Raw genomic sequence first — 14,284 nt, 5'->3', positions numbered from 1 at the left:
CCTGCCCTGAGTAATACATCTATCCCTGTATTACCTACACAGATAAATGTCTCTCTATAGGCCTTGTAGCGCTATAGAAATGATAAATAGTAGTAGTAGTAGTTTTACCTGGGCTTGCATTACTGACATAGAATTTCTCTGTAGACTCACACATCTGTCTTGTATTACCTACACAGATTAACCTCCCTCTACAGACTCATGCATCTGCCCCCTGGTTCACTTGCGCATTCCGCTCCTCACACATGATGTCCATCGTTCCTGATTGATACTGTCCAACACACATCTTGTGTCAGTGCCTTGATACTGTGATGCTTTGTTGCATAGATTGAAAGGCCTCCTCATTATCCTGCTCTTTGGAGAAGGACTTACTTACTGATGGGCTGTCCTTGATGCCCCTTCAGAAGAGAATCACCACCCCCTGAAGGAAAGGGATCATCTGCTGCTTTTCTCACATGGTGACTAGAAACAGAGGCAACCTCAGAAAGGGGACAGTAAGCCTTCACCGTACACAAACACAAAGATGGAGCATGAGCAGCTTGGAAATGACTGGAGTTGTATTACAGCATGGAGCAATACACAATACCCTGCTTACACCTCACCTCCTAGCTTACTCCCAAGTCCCAACCCTCTCTCAACCCTGTTCCAGTCTGTTCCAGGACGTTGGCTCCCCAGACGGGAGTCCTGAGAGAATACTTAATGGTGCAGGAATCCTTGTTGCACGGAGGCTGTCCTTGGTTACTCTGCAGCTGCTGCTGCCGAAAAAATCTGCAGGAATTCCTGTACGAGAAACTCCACTGCCTGGTTCTGGTAGGTCATGTTCACAGCCATATTGGAGAACAAGTCCTTCTCGGGCCTCATCAGGGTGGGGCCAAAGACGATCCCGATGTTCTGGGTTGTCATGCGATTCAATTCAGCATGTTCCATCACTCTAGGTTGAGGGAGTGGAGGAAGAGACAAAGAGGAAGGGGAGGTTATAAAGCTGGCAGCTCAGATGGCAATTTTAAAAGGTATTTCTGAGGGTAAAATGGTGGTTTAAGTAGACCTTTATAAAATAACATGCCTGTTCTTATATGGAGTAGTGTTAATCATATTTTGCAATAATAATTTCAATTTTTCTACTTACTTATTTTTGAGGGGTTTGTTTCTATTGTTTTTTATTTCTTTTAACTGTGTCTCACTCTGTACATCACTTTGTTGATTTTCTATGAATTAGCAGGATATGAAATAATTAAACATTAAATATAATTTCTGAATGGGTAAACTTATTTACCTGCAGTCTGTATACACATAAGTTCACCTAAACTGAGTGGAGGTTTTTCTGTGGATGGGGTTAGGGAGGGGTTTGCATTTACATACATGTCCCTGGATTCTATATAGATCACCCAATTTTCGGCAGATGCACATACAAAGTACATAAGAGCATAAGAATAGCCATACTGGGTCAGACCAATGGTCCATCGAGCCCAGTACCCTGTTTCCAGCAGTGGCCAATCCACATTAGTAGCAACATTCCATGCTATGAATCCTGGGGCAAGCCGTTAATCAATTACTGACGTTAATTGGCACTAATTTGGACTTATGTGCATCTGCTGACACCACAGGTCCTCACATTCCAGTCCTTGCATCCACAACCCAGCCTGGTTTTCAGGATTTCCACACTGAATATGTATGAGATCTATTTGCATTCACTGCTTCCATTGCATACAGATAGATCTCATACATATTCATTGTGGAAATCCTGAAACCCAGGCTGAGTTGTGAACCTTGAGGAGGACCCCAGCCTACGTGGTATTCTATAAGGCTGCGTACCCAAAGTGTCTCGCTTGCAATCCAAAAGGGGGTGTTCCAAAATTTTAGGCTCAGTGTTATAGAATTCCAAGGTTGTGAGCGCCAGGATTACAGCAGGTTTGAAGTCCTCGCACCCAAAACTGAGCATAGGAATCCACACTATGGACTAGATTCTATATATGGCGCCTGAAAAATTCACACAGAATACATTTCCGCCTAAGCGTATTCAATAAGCAGCACCTAGATTTAGGTCTGATATATAGAATACGCTTATACATGGCATAAATAAACAAGGCATAGTCTCTAACTGTGTGTGTAAATTTTGGAATGCCCACGAAATGCCCATTTCCCCACTTATAACCATGCCCCTTTTTGGCTCCACACATTAGAATTTAGGCGCTGTGCGATATAGAATATGCTTAATGAGTTATGCGTGTAAATTCTAATTAGTGCTCAATATTACTTATTCTGTTAAAAATGCTGATTGGCTTGTTAAGCCAATTAAGTTACGCATGTTGTTATATAATACGCTTGGATTTTGCGTACGATATATAGAATCCAGTGGTATGCACTATTCTATAAAAGGTGCTCAGCTGGGATTGCCCTTTGTAGAACAGCGGTTGGCCCGGAATTTTCCCGGCTCCTCATTTTGAGTGCCGTTCATTGAATCTGGCTCCGTGGAGAGTAATTTTATAACATCGTCAAGTCTGGGAGGCCAACTAGGTACCTAATTTTTTGCCTAATAAGGACACAGGGGTGTCTTTATAAAAATAGCCTCACAAGACTTGAACAATTGTGGCTAAAAGACAGCCACATATATTTACAACTACTCGGGATCAGGCATAAGTGTACATACATATTTTATAACAGCTTGTAATCTGTGACACCACCCCCACTCTGTCCCTAGATCCTTCCCCAAACACACCTACACACAGGTCACATAAAAACATATACCTTCTTCGTCACCACACATAATCTATGAGGTAATTTTATAATAGACTCTTTATATCTGAAAATTCCTTTATAAAATTAGCACCATACTGTATAAAAATATACACATATGCCTAATTCTATAAAATTGGGTGCTAAACTTTACACTATCCCCCAAATTCTATATGTGGCATTCAAAATTGCACGTGCCACAATCAGAATTTGAGTAATGAGCCACTTAGGGGTACTAACAATCAATTGGAGAAGTGGCCTAGTGGTTAGAGCACCGGTCTTGACGTCCAGAGGTGCCCGATTCAAATCCCACTGCTGCTCCTTGTGATCTTGGGCAAGTCACCTAACCCTCCATTGCCTCAGGTACAAAATTAGATTGTGAGCCCTCCAGGAACAGGAAAATACCCAGTATACCTGAATGTAACTCACCTTGAGCTATTACTGAAAAAGGTGTAAGCAAAATCTAATAAATAAATAAAGTATTGGCATTAATTGACAACCACATTAATTGCTAACTTTAGGAAAGAAATTAGCCTAGGCAATTTGATATGTCAAGAACATTCGATGTTGTAGACCATAATTTGCTACTTGCACTAACTGGACAACATAAAGCAATGTGTAAACTAAAAAGCATCAGGCATCTGTTCCCTAAGGATATGTTTAGAACCTTAATACAAACATTAGTATCAATCACACTTCGATTATTGCAATGCCATTTATGATAGCTGTAAAAAAATCTTCCTTTTAAAAAATGCAGATAGCTCAAACTACAGGAGCCAGATTAGTCTACAAGGCTATGAGATTCGAAAGTGCAGCCCCTTTGCTTATAAAGTTACACTGGCTCCCAATCAAAGCCAAAATAACATTCAAACAATGTACATTTGTTTTCAAAACTCTATATGGCTTAACCCCTGATTCTATGAAACCTTTAATTGATCTTCCCCTTCGCAATGCTCTCCCTGGTTCTAGAGATTATCTAACCCTCCACTATCCCAGTTGCAAAAATGTGATCTACAAGTCAATCTACATGTCAGGATTCTCTTTCCTCTGTACCAAATGGTGGAATTTTCTCCCCTGGCACCTCTAAACTGAAAATATAAATACTTTAGCTCATAAGGATCCCCAAGCTACGTCAGCTGAAGACTTTCTCCGAAGACAGCCAGAACTCCCTTTCATCAAGCTTGGCTGGCAGCAGCAGCAACTTCTTGACCCACTGATGCTGGCACCCCACACGTGCTTAGTTGTTGGTGGCTCAAGGATGCTGCCATCATCTGCCAAGCTTAGTAGAAGGGAGTTTTGGCCTCCTTCAGAGGAGGTCCCCAGCTGGTGGGATTTGAGGATCCCCATCAGCTACAACAAGTAGAGAATGACACGGGGACAAAGTTTGTCCCCGTCCGTTCTGTCTCCGTCCCCACCCCATCCCCACAGGCCCTGTCTCCCTCTCCGCCCCGTCCCCGTGGGCTCTGTCCTCATCTTCAGAAGCCTTGAACACTTATGATTTTATATTTAAATCTTTTTATTAAAGTATAAAAAGGAACAATATACTGTGCAACTGTTGTGTAAAAATTACAAATAGAAAACAATTATAACAATGAGCAGCTATAATAACCCTCCTTCCCACCACCACTCTCTACCCTTCCAACCCCAAAAATAGGTGATTTCTACTACACCAAGGAATCCTAATTCACTCTGTTAAAACGTCCAGGGGTATAAAATACAACTCATTCTACATACCCTAGAGGGGAAAAATATGCCCTATGAAGCACTGTTATGGTTTTTTAATATATGGATAAATAAGAAGTCATCAACAATCTCAGGATTCAATCTAGCTCTCCTGTCTTCCACAGACTTCAAAGTAGAAAATGACACGGAGAAAAACTTTGTCCCTGTCCCTGTAGGCTCTGTCCCCATCCCTGCGGGATCTGTCCCGGTCCCCATCCCTGCGTCATTCTCTAACAGCAAGGCTCAGGGCTGGTATTAAGACACACTAGGGCAAAGGGCAGAAAATAAAGAAGACAATTCCCTCTCCTCCCTGCCTCCCCCTCCAATCTCTCCACCTGCCATTACAATCAGACCTAATACTAATAAGTCAATCTCATACACTTAAATTTTGATTTAAAGAGGTGACCAGGAGGACTCAGTATAGGCTGCACCTGCACCCAGAGCTTAATTTCAGTGAGTCATACTGCTAAAAGCAGCTCACCTGAACATCATGATTTGTCCTCCAAATGTTCACACTCTTTTTTGGGATTTTTGTTAAATTGACTTATTAGTATTAGGTCAAATTTTGTCTCTCCCTTAGGGGATTCTTTGATAGAATTACAATCAGACCAACAGACCCTCACCAAATAAAGAACAAGGGATCACAAAATAGAAATAAAAATATGTAGATAAAAATTGAATTGGGAACCTCGGCATGTACTGCAATAGTAGAGAAATAAAAACAGAAATGTATTTCCTTTTCTACTGAACACAATAAAAAGAGTGGAGGAGTGGCCTAGTGGTTAGGGTGGTGGACTTTGGTCCTGGGGAACTGAGTTCAATTCCCACTTCAGGCACAGGCAGCTCCTTGTGACTCTGGGCAAGTCACTTAACCCTCCATTGCCCCATGTAAGCCGCATTGAGCCTGCCATGAGTGGGAAAGCGCAGGGTACAAATGTAACAAAAATAAAATAGATACTATTGGAGATTCTACATGGAATGTTGCTACTATTGGAGATTCTACATGGAATGTTGCTATTCCACTAGCAACATTCCATGTAGAAGGCTGCGCAGGCTTCTGTTTCTGTGAGTCTGACGTCCTGCACGTACGTGCAGGACGTCAGACTCACAGAAGCAGAAGCCTGCGCGGCCACATTGGTGATCTGCAAGGGCCGACTTCTACATGGAATGTTGCTAGTGGAATAGCAACATTCCATGTAGAATCTCAAATAGTAGCAACAGTGGAGGAGTGGCCTAGTGGTTAGGGTGGTGGACTTTGGTCCTGGGGAACTGAGGAACTGAGTTGGATTCCCAGACCAGGCAGCTCCTTGTGACTCTGGGCAAGTCACTTAACCCTCCATTGCCCCATGTAAGCCGCATTGAGCCTGCTATGAGTGGGAAAGCACAGGGTACAAATGTAACAAAAAAAAAAGACATTCGCTATGCACATTTCCCAGGCTAACATATTTCAGTTACTGAACTCAAAATAAAATGCTTTTTCTACTTTTGTTGTCTGGACTAGAGAATGACAAGGGGATGGGGACAGAGCCCGCCGGGACAGGGACAGAGCCCATTGGGACGGGGCAGGAATGGGGGCAGATTCTGCAGGGATGGGGGCAGAGCCCGTGGTGACAAGGACAAACTTTATCCCCATGTCATTCTCTACTTTGAAGCCTATTAATGAACTAGACTGTTATTTTTGTTTGAGTGATGAAGACAACGATATTTTGATTTTTTGGAAAAACAAACAAACAAATATGCTGGCCACAACTGGCAAAATTTGCATGGGGGATCCTCTGCACTCCTGCTACCAGCACATCTTCTAAGAAGACATCTTCTATTGCAGGAAGGACTGTGGAAGACAGGAGAGCTAGACTGAATCCTGAGATTGTTGATGACTTATTCATCCACAGATTAAAAAATCATAACAGTGCGTTACTGGGCATATTTCTCCCCCAGTAGGGCATACAGAGCAGGTTGTATTTTGTTCCCCATTTCCATATGTATACCCCCTGTAATCACTATCCTCCCTCCCTCCATCCTTATAGTCCAGCATCTCCTCTCTCTTTCTCCCCAGCCCAGTATCTGCTCCTACTTTCTTCCCTCCCCACCCTCATAGCCTGACATCTCCCTCTCCCTTCCTCTCCACCCCACCCCCAGCATCTTTCTGTCCCTTCTCGTTTCCCTCTGTGGTCCAGCATCTCTCCCTCTCTCTTCCCTCCCACCCATAGTCCAGAATCTCTCCCTCACTTCCTTCTGCTCCTGGATCCAACACCTCCCTCTTTCTCCTCCCCTCCATCCTCATGTCCAACATTTTACTCTTCCCTTCTCCCATTATCCATGATCTCTCTCTCTCTCTTTCCCTTGAATCCCAGATCTAACATCTCTCCATCACTCCCTCCCCTCCACCCCTATTTCTCCCTCTCTCTCATCCCTCTCTCCCCTGTGCAGCATCTCTCCCTCCCCGGTCCAACATTTTACTCTCTTTTGTCCTTCACCCATCCTGTGCAGCATCTCTCCCTCCCTCCCTCTCTCCACCCTACTCTACAACCAACAATTCTCCCTCTCTCCCTCTCCTGTGCAGCATCTCTCCCTCCCTCATATCCAATAATTATTCCTCCACCTCCATGTCCAACAATTATCCCTCTCTTCTCCCCCCCCCCCCCCCATGCAACATCTTTCAAAGGGTCGCTGGCAGTGTTTAAGAATCACTGCTGCTGGCTGATCCAGAGGCCTTCCCTCTGCCGCGTTCCACCCAGGCTGTAAATAGGAAGTTGCATCAGAGTTGGGGGATGCGAGAGAGGGAAGGCCTCGGGGTCAGCTGGAGCAGCAATTCTTACACTCTGCCAGCGATCATTTGAAGACAGATGTAGAGGGAGATTCAAGACAGCAGCAGAAGCCTAACTTGCTCCCCAATGCCGGCATTGTTGGGTGGGCCCAGGCCCACTCGTGGCTATACTCCCCTGTTCTCAACCCAGAATACACCCAGCCTGTCAATTTGCATAGAACAGAGCTAGGACTTAGAAATTTATCTCATGCATATTCATTGTGGATATCCTGAAAACCTGATTGGCTGGGTATGTCTCGAGGACTGGGTTGAGAACCACTGAATTATCCAGTTTCAGTTCCCGTCACCCTCCATAGGATCTGAATTTGAAGCTTTCTGCCAGATTCTAGCCCTTCAATGGCTTTTCTTCCTACCTCTGTTGAACTCCACTTAGGGTTAAGTGGAGGGAGGGGTGGGGGTAGAAGGTACTGAGATGACTCAAAGGAAATTATTCACGATGAAATGAGAAACAGCAGGAATTGACTTATGCTGCAATCATGAGATATGCTGATTATGGAAGCATGTGGCATCGATACAGAAAAAGAAAGAGATTGTAAATCTGGAGTTTCTCATAGCAGCTGACCCATGACAGCAGTACAATTTCAGTCAACTCCAGGCTCTGTATGGCTAAGAAAGTTCCCACGTTCCTAGGAAATAGACAACCTCCCTCCCTCTCTCAATGAACCCTAGATTTTGAAAAAAAAAAAAAAAAAATACCATGAGTGACACAGGAGTAACAAAGAAAACTGGGGCCAAGCATGGGGTTTGGACCCCAAAAACAAAAGGCACTGTGAATCCTGAAATCTGTCCTGGAAACAAGCACTACAGCTGGAGATCAGACAAAGACTGGACAGGCCTGGAGGACCTGTACCTGCCCTTCAGATTCTACGCTTACATGTTTCTGTGACTCTGTACAAAAAGGCAAACGTTAGCTGAAAGCACTCTTAAGACAGGGTGTGGAAAGGCCACAGAGTCATGGAACAAATCACTGAACTGCAGCGGTAGAAGGAATATGGGTGGTATGCTGAGGATGCTGACAGAGCGACTGGTAGAGGTAGACAGAGTGTGGGTGTAGCTGCTCCAGCACTCAGTGATGCTGGGTGACTTAGAAATAGCTCGCCCAGCCTTCCTCACAGGGCTACATACAGCCAGTGCTCCAGTCTACACAAACAGGCTGAGGGACAGAGTGGGCAGAGAGGCACAGAGAATCCTGCTTAGGTACTGACCTTTCAGAAGATGCAGACTAGGAAGATAAATGTGTGTTTACAAGGCCAGATTTGAGATTGTGGTGCCCATAGACAGGACTGGAGAATGAGGGAGGGGTGGAACTCAGGGCCAGTGTTAGAGATATGCAAACAAGGCAACTTGCCTTGGGCCCCTATGCCACAGGGCGCCCACACTTATCAAACTAACGGAGGCACAGCTTGCTTGAGGACTTTGAGGCCCCCTTCCACATTTCTGCCTTGGGCTCCATATCTATCAGCCTGGATGGCACTAGATTGCCATGGTGGCACCGATACAGAAAACAGGTAGGAGCCAACTCCTCTTCAGCCCATTTTTTGGTGCCTTCAAAGTTTGGTGCCCTGGGCATTTGCTTCTGTTGCCTATTCCTAAATCTGGGCCTGTGTATTTGCAAAAGGTCCTGAAGATTTTATGACTGAATTATGGGGTGAAGGAAAAAACTAAGATCACCAATCAGGTTACAGGAGGTAGTAACAGTGCAGCCCCTCGAACAGAGGAGTCTTATCCCATTACAGCCACCATTTTACCACATAAAACACAACACATCATTTAATGCTTTAGGCCATGGACGCTGGATTTGTCTTAGTTCCAACAGAGTTCAAAAAGAAGAGGGAGAGTGGAAGACAGACACATGAGAAGTCATATATAAGCTGGAACCTGGAAGGGTTAAAATAATAAGGGGATAGAAATTCCTGGGGATGGTTTTTATTTCCTGTCATGTGTGATACAGTGAGATAGAAAAGACAGAAATGCCCGGGGATTGTCTGTATTCCTTGCAGTGTGTGAAACAGTGAGACAGAATGGATAGAAATGCAAAGGGATGATCGTATTCGCTGTAGAGTGTGATACAGTAAAATAGAAGAGACTGGAAAAGTAACAAATTACCTGCAGTGTGTGATATGCTGAGACAGATGGGTTAGAAACACTATGGGGATGGTCCTTATTCTCTACAGCAAAAAAAGGTAGAGAAGACAACAGAAGTAACAGCTCTGGGAGTATATGTAAGAAGATCCCACACAGGTAACTGTCCAGGGGGAAAAAAACTTTATTGGCATCAATGAAGGTTTTTTTTCCTGGACAGTTACCTGTGTGAGATCTTCTTACATATACTCCCAGAGCTGTTACTTCTGTTGACTTCTCTACCTTTTTTTAATTTTGTTTTTGGATTTTCATAGAGGTGTTCTCCTGTTGTTGTTCGCTCTGACTTTATTCTCTGCAACATGTCATACAGTAAAACAGAAGTGACAGAAATGCCCGAGGAACGTCTTCATTTTCTATAGTGTGTGATGCAGTGAGATAGAAGGGATAGAAATGCCCAGGATGGTCTTTACTCTCTGCGACATGTAATACAGTGAAACAGAAGTGATAGAAAAGCCTGGGAGTGATCTTTATTTCCTGTAGCATTGAAATTGAGGGATACAAATGGTCTTCATGTCCTGTAGTGTGTGACAAGATAGCTAAAAGATGCCTGATGTGCTTTATCAGTTCCTCCGTCTTTGAGTTTGTCTCTCTCTCTCTCTCTCTCTCTCTACCCCTCCCTTTCTGCATTTTATACGCCCTTTGATGTGTGTCTATTTTCCTGTCAATGAGGGTGTAGATTTGTAGTGTTGATTCCAGCTCTGGCACAAAGACGCCACTGCTGTGTTGCCTATAACATTCTCCCACACATTCTTCCCTCCCTCCAGTCCTCTCAGGATGCCAGTCCTGCAGACACATGGAAGTTATTAACAAAATTGCTCCTGTGGGAAAGTGACACTTGGGTTTAGACTGGCTAGGAAAAGAGGGGATTTCATCTTACTTTTCTCCTTCACAGGGTGGAGGCAGAGACTTGAAGCTCAGGGATCAGCACTCCACTGCTTCAGCAGGAAAAAAAAAAACCTGCCCCGTCAATATTTTTATACTATTGCCCACTGATGCACACTTTATCATCAGATAATTGTCCAAGACGGTTAACACGTCAAGGTCATCACTCCTTGCTGGAGTAGGACTACCATTAGAAAATGGAATTATAAAAAAAAAAAAGTCAGAGCTTAAGCTTAAGGCATAGATTGAAGCCTGAGTTGTGGTGAATCACAACTTCCTTGTGAACCACAGTTAAATCATACGTTTCTCGAAAAGGCACAGATCCCCTGTCATGACACAGCGCCATCTCTGTCCTCAGAAGACACAGGGCTGCCAGCACACAATAACCGCTCTGCAACAAAGTGCCTGGAAAGGCTACACTGTTCACCACACACATTCCACAGAGCAGAAGGTAGATGACAGCAGGAGACAGTACCATTAAACCCCAGACACTAATAACAGTGTGATTTCCATTCAGGTAATTATGCGGGGCATTGCATCCTATTTCATTGTAACATGGGAGGCAGACTAGTTACTGTCTGATGAATTCCCTTCAAGCAGGCATGCATCCTGGTCTTCCAACTCCAGTTCTTCACTGCAGGATCTGGCTGTATGCAAAAGAATACAACTACGACCTGATGCATGCTAATGTATCAGCCTAAGATTTCTCCGATTGAGCAGCAAAGAAGTGAGTGGGTTGTTTCATGAACTTCTACATACACTGTTGAGAAAAAGTTTGTGAACTCCACGTATAATAAAGAAAAGTATAAGTTCTTACCACAAGACCTATTCTTTAAAATAAATGAAAACCTGTCTTTTCTTATGCAATAAAAAAGGATTATAAAATAAACAAGTCTGTGTTTCTTGAGGCACAATAATATACCCAATAAGACTCATTTACTACTACTACTTATTTCTATAGCGCTACTAGACGTACACAGCACTGTACACTTGAACATGAAGAGACAGAATTGGAATGTGAAATAAGTGAATCCCTAGTTTCATTAGCAGAATTGACTGCTTTATTGTTCATCTTGACAACCTGCACTTCATGGAGTTGGTGCCTGCGGGGGCGTGGTGAGCTCGGTCTCTACCTATGTCATCTTGCTGTGGTCCTCTTAGCTTTAAAAAGCATTGCCTGTACAAGACGTGAATGAAGGGGCACAATAAAGGGGTGCTCCCCGTCGTGTGCTCCGAGGGCATGGGCCAGGGTCAGCACCAGGAACTTTGGTTATGTTTAATTCTGAATTGGAGGGCATGGGGTTTTAGCTGGGGCGATGTTTTTCATGGAGACTGATGCACAATTTTAATGGTATTATTTCTGGTTTGTGATCTGGAAGGTTGAAAATGAGTAAGGATATACAAGGATACATTTCTACCATATAGGGCACAGGAGATAGGGGAGAGTTGAAGTGAACAGAAATTGAATATTTTGTGATCATTTATCCCATGTTATAAATATATTAAGGGGGACTGGGATAACGCGAGATATAGGTGAAGATTATTTATGTTTAAACTTTTTCTACTATCAACATTACAGATACATCACAGTGCAGAACGCTTGTTATGGTGATGTACCTAAACAACAACTTATCATACACACATTTTGTATGAGTTTTTTGTCCCCAATTCTTCTCACCCTCTAATACCAATTCCCCACTCTCCTTTTCCCCCACTCCCCCAAACTTAACTATAGATCATGGCTAGAAACAAATCTTTGATGTACATCGGGTCCTTATATATGCCAACAGCCATTAAATAAAGTAGGACAACTCTCACCTCTCCTATCCTCTTATGCCACCCTCCGTCCTCCCTCTCTCCCTGCCCCCACAGCATCCCAGGACTAATTCCTACTAACACTCGTTACTCCAAGCAAGCCAACACAGAATAAAGTATGGCAGACTTTATCTCCCTAAGGAGTATTTAGAACCACACTCCTATGAGGTGGAGAGATTGTATGTAGTCCTTGTACATACACAGAAAATCCCTTTTCTTCCCTGGCGATCCTCTGGCCTCTTGTTGCTCCATTAGCATAAGATGGTGGAGAGAATTCCATGAATGCCAGCTTGTCAACTTACAATCTGTAAGTTGTCCACAGCAATAGATGCTGACAGAATATATGATGGTATCAATTTTCATATCATCATGGCAATTGAACAGAAGGACAATATGAAGGGAGCAAATGGAACCAAAGACCAGGTAATGCTGAATAAAGCCATCATGAGCTGTGCTAAGAAAAGCAGAACTCAGTACAGCATGGAGTTGACTATAAAAAAGCCTTTGATAGCATTCCACACTCTTGGATAATAAAAAGCCTTGACGTGTACAAAATAGACACTAGATTGATCGACTATATCAAGTTCACCAAGAAAATGGAGAAAACCACACTCCATCTGAAGTATAAAGATGGACTGTTTATTATTCCTAACATCAAGATCCATAAAGGAATATTTCAGGGAGATTCCCTGTTGCCATTTTCATTTTCCATGGGACTTAATCCACTGAGTACTCTTATTTACTCTTTGGCACATGGAATTAGCCTTAATCCTAAAGATGGTAACAATCCAGAGGTAACATCACACGCACTATTTGTAGGTGACTAGAAGCTCAATTCCAACGAGCAAGAATTAGTAGAACAACTGCATATATAGTGAAAAGCTATTTAGATGTCATCAAGATGACTTCTGGAATGGACAAATGTGCAAAGGCAACTTTCTCTTAGAAGAAAAATTGAGAACAGAAAACGCCTTTCTGATGACTGTGACATAAAAGCACTTGAACAGGAAAGTGTACTGTATATAAATATTTAGAAGTGCAGGAAGCAGAACAATTGAGCATAAATTACTAAAAGAAAATATCAGTGAAGAATATTACAGGGCATTAAAATTGATATTGAAGTCATTTAACATCAGTATATACACATTTTTCAGCTCTGGAATTCAAATACCAGAGATATAATACAATGTTAGCAAAATACTAATGATACACCTAATAAGCATGCATTAGCACATTCAACTAAGGATGCTAAAGATTTTCTACAATATGGCTAACCATATAGCTAAGGGACCAAGAGCAGATGTATGATGGGTACAAGATGCATGGTACTGAGTCAGTTGGGATAATTTGATGGTTAGCTAAACTCAGGCAAGTTCTTTGTATAATTAGGCAAGAGATAAGGAACTGATCTAAGTTACAGTGTGTGTAGCAAGCTAGTCCAGGTGCAGAATGAGTGTATAGTCGGTCACCCTACGTATTAAAGGCTTGGGAGAACAGCCAGACTTTCACTTGCTTTCTGAAGAAGAGGTAATCTCAAGTTATACATAGCCCCTCTGGGAGTAAATTCCAGAGCATAGGGGGTAACTCCTGAGAAGGCTTGCTGGTGGGTATCACATCGTATAATTTCTTTTTTTCTCCCCATCCCTGTGCGGTATCTCCTCTTTCTCTCTTCCTTTCCCCTCTCGTCTATCTATGTGCAGCTAAATCCTCTTCCCTCTTCCTTTCTGTTTCCCTCCATCCATGTGCATCTCCATCCGCTCTCTTCATCGCCATCCATCAGGACTGTTTAAAAGCCGAACCCTCTGGGTCTGCTCTATACCTTCTACAATAGGGTCTGCAGGAGTTCCAGCTTTTACTTATGTAGGCGAAGGGGGATGGGATTTGATATACTCTCTTTCTGTGGCTACAATCAAAGCGGTTTACATATTATATACAGGTACTTATTTTGTACCTGGGGCAATGTGCTGCCCAAATCCTCTGCTGCCTCGGACACAGGGCTCCAACTTGCCTTGTTAGGCCCCTGTATCCTGCGCTGCCTCGGCTGCTTTGGATTATCTGCTTTCTCGGTCAGTGAGTCCTGGATCCACTAGCTGCTGTGGCTGCTTCTCCACCCTGCCCTACTTCGGCAGGACTTACTACTACTACTACTACTACTACTACTTAACA

At 43.3% G+C, this 14,284-nt stretch overlaps 1 protein-coding gene across 4 annotated transcripts in view; it reads right to left on the bottom strand.

The window, feature by feature from the left end:
- Positions 1 to 539: 539 nt before the first annotated feature.
- The window catches only part of ARHGAP9 (Rho GTPase activating protein 9), a 223,037-nt gene continuing 209,292 nt past the window's right edge, over positions 540 to 14,284 (bottom strand). For all 4 annotated transcript variants that reach the window (XM_030196623.1, XM_030196625.1, XM_030196626.1 and 1 more), the window contains one exon: positions 540 to 928. In XM_030196623.1, coding sequence (XP_030052483.1) covers positions 736 to 928 — 193 coding nt within the window. In that variant the 3' untranslated portion in view covers positions 540 to 735. The remainder of the gene's footprint in view (positions 929 to 14,284) is intronic.

The sequence above is a fragment of the Microcaecilia unicolor genome, chromosome 3 (genome assembly GCF_901765095.1).
Source record: "Microcaecilia unicolor chromosome 3, aMicUni1.1, whole genome shotgun sequence".
Taxonomy (NCBI): domain Eukaryota; kingdom Metazoa; phylum Chordata; class Amphibia; order Gymnophiona; family Siphonopidae; genus Microcaecilia; species Microcaecilia unicolor.
This window is presented reverse-complemented; position numbering and strand designations above follow the sequence as displayed.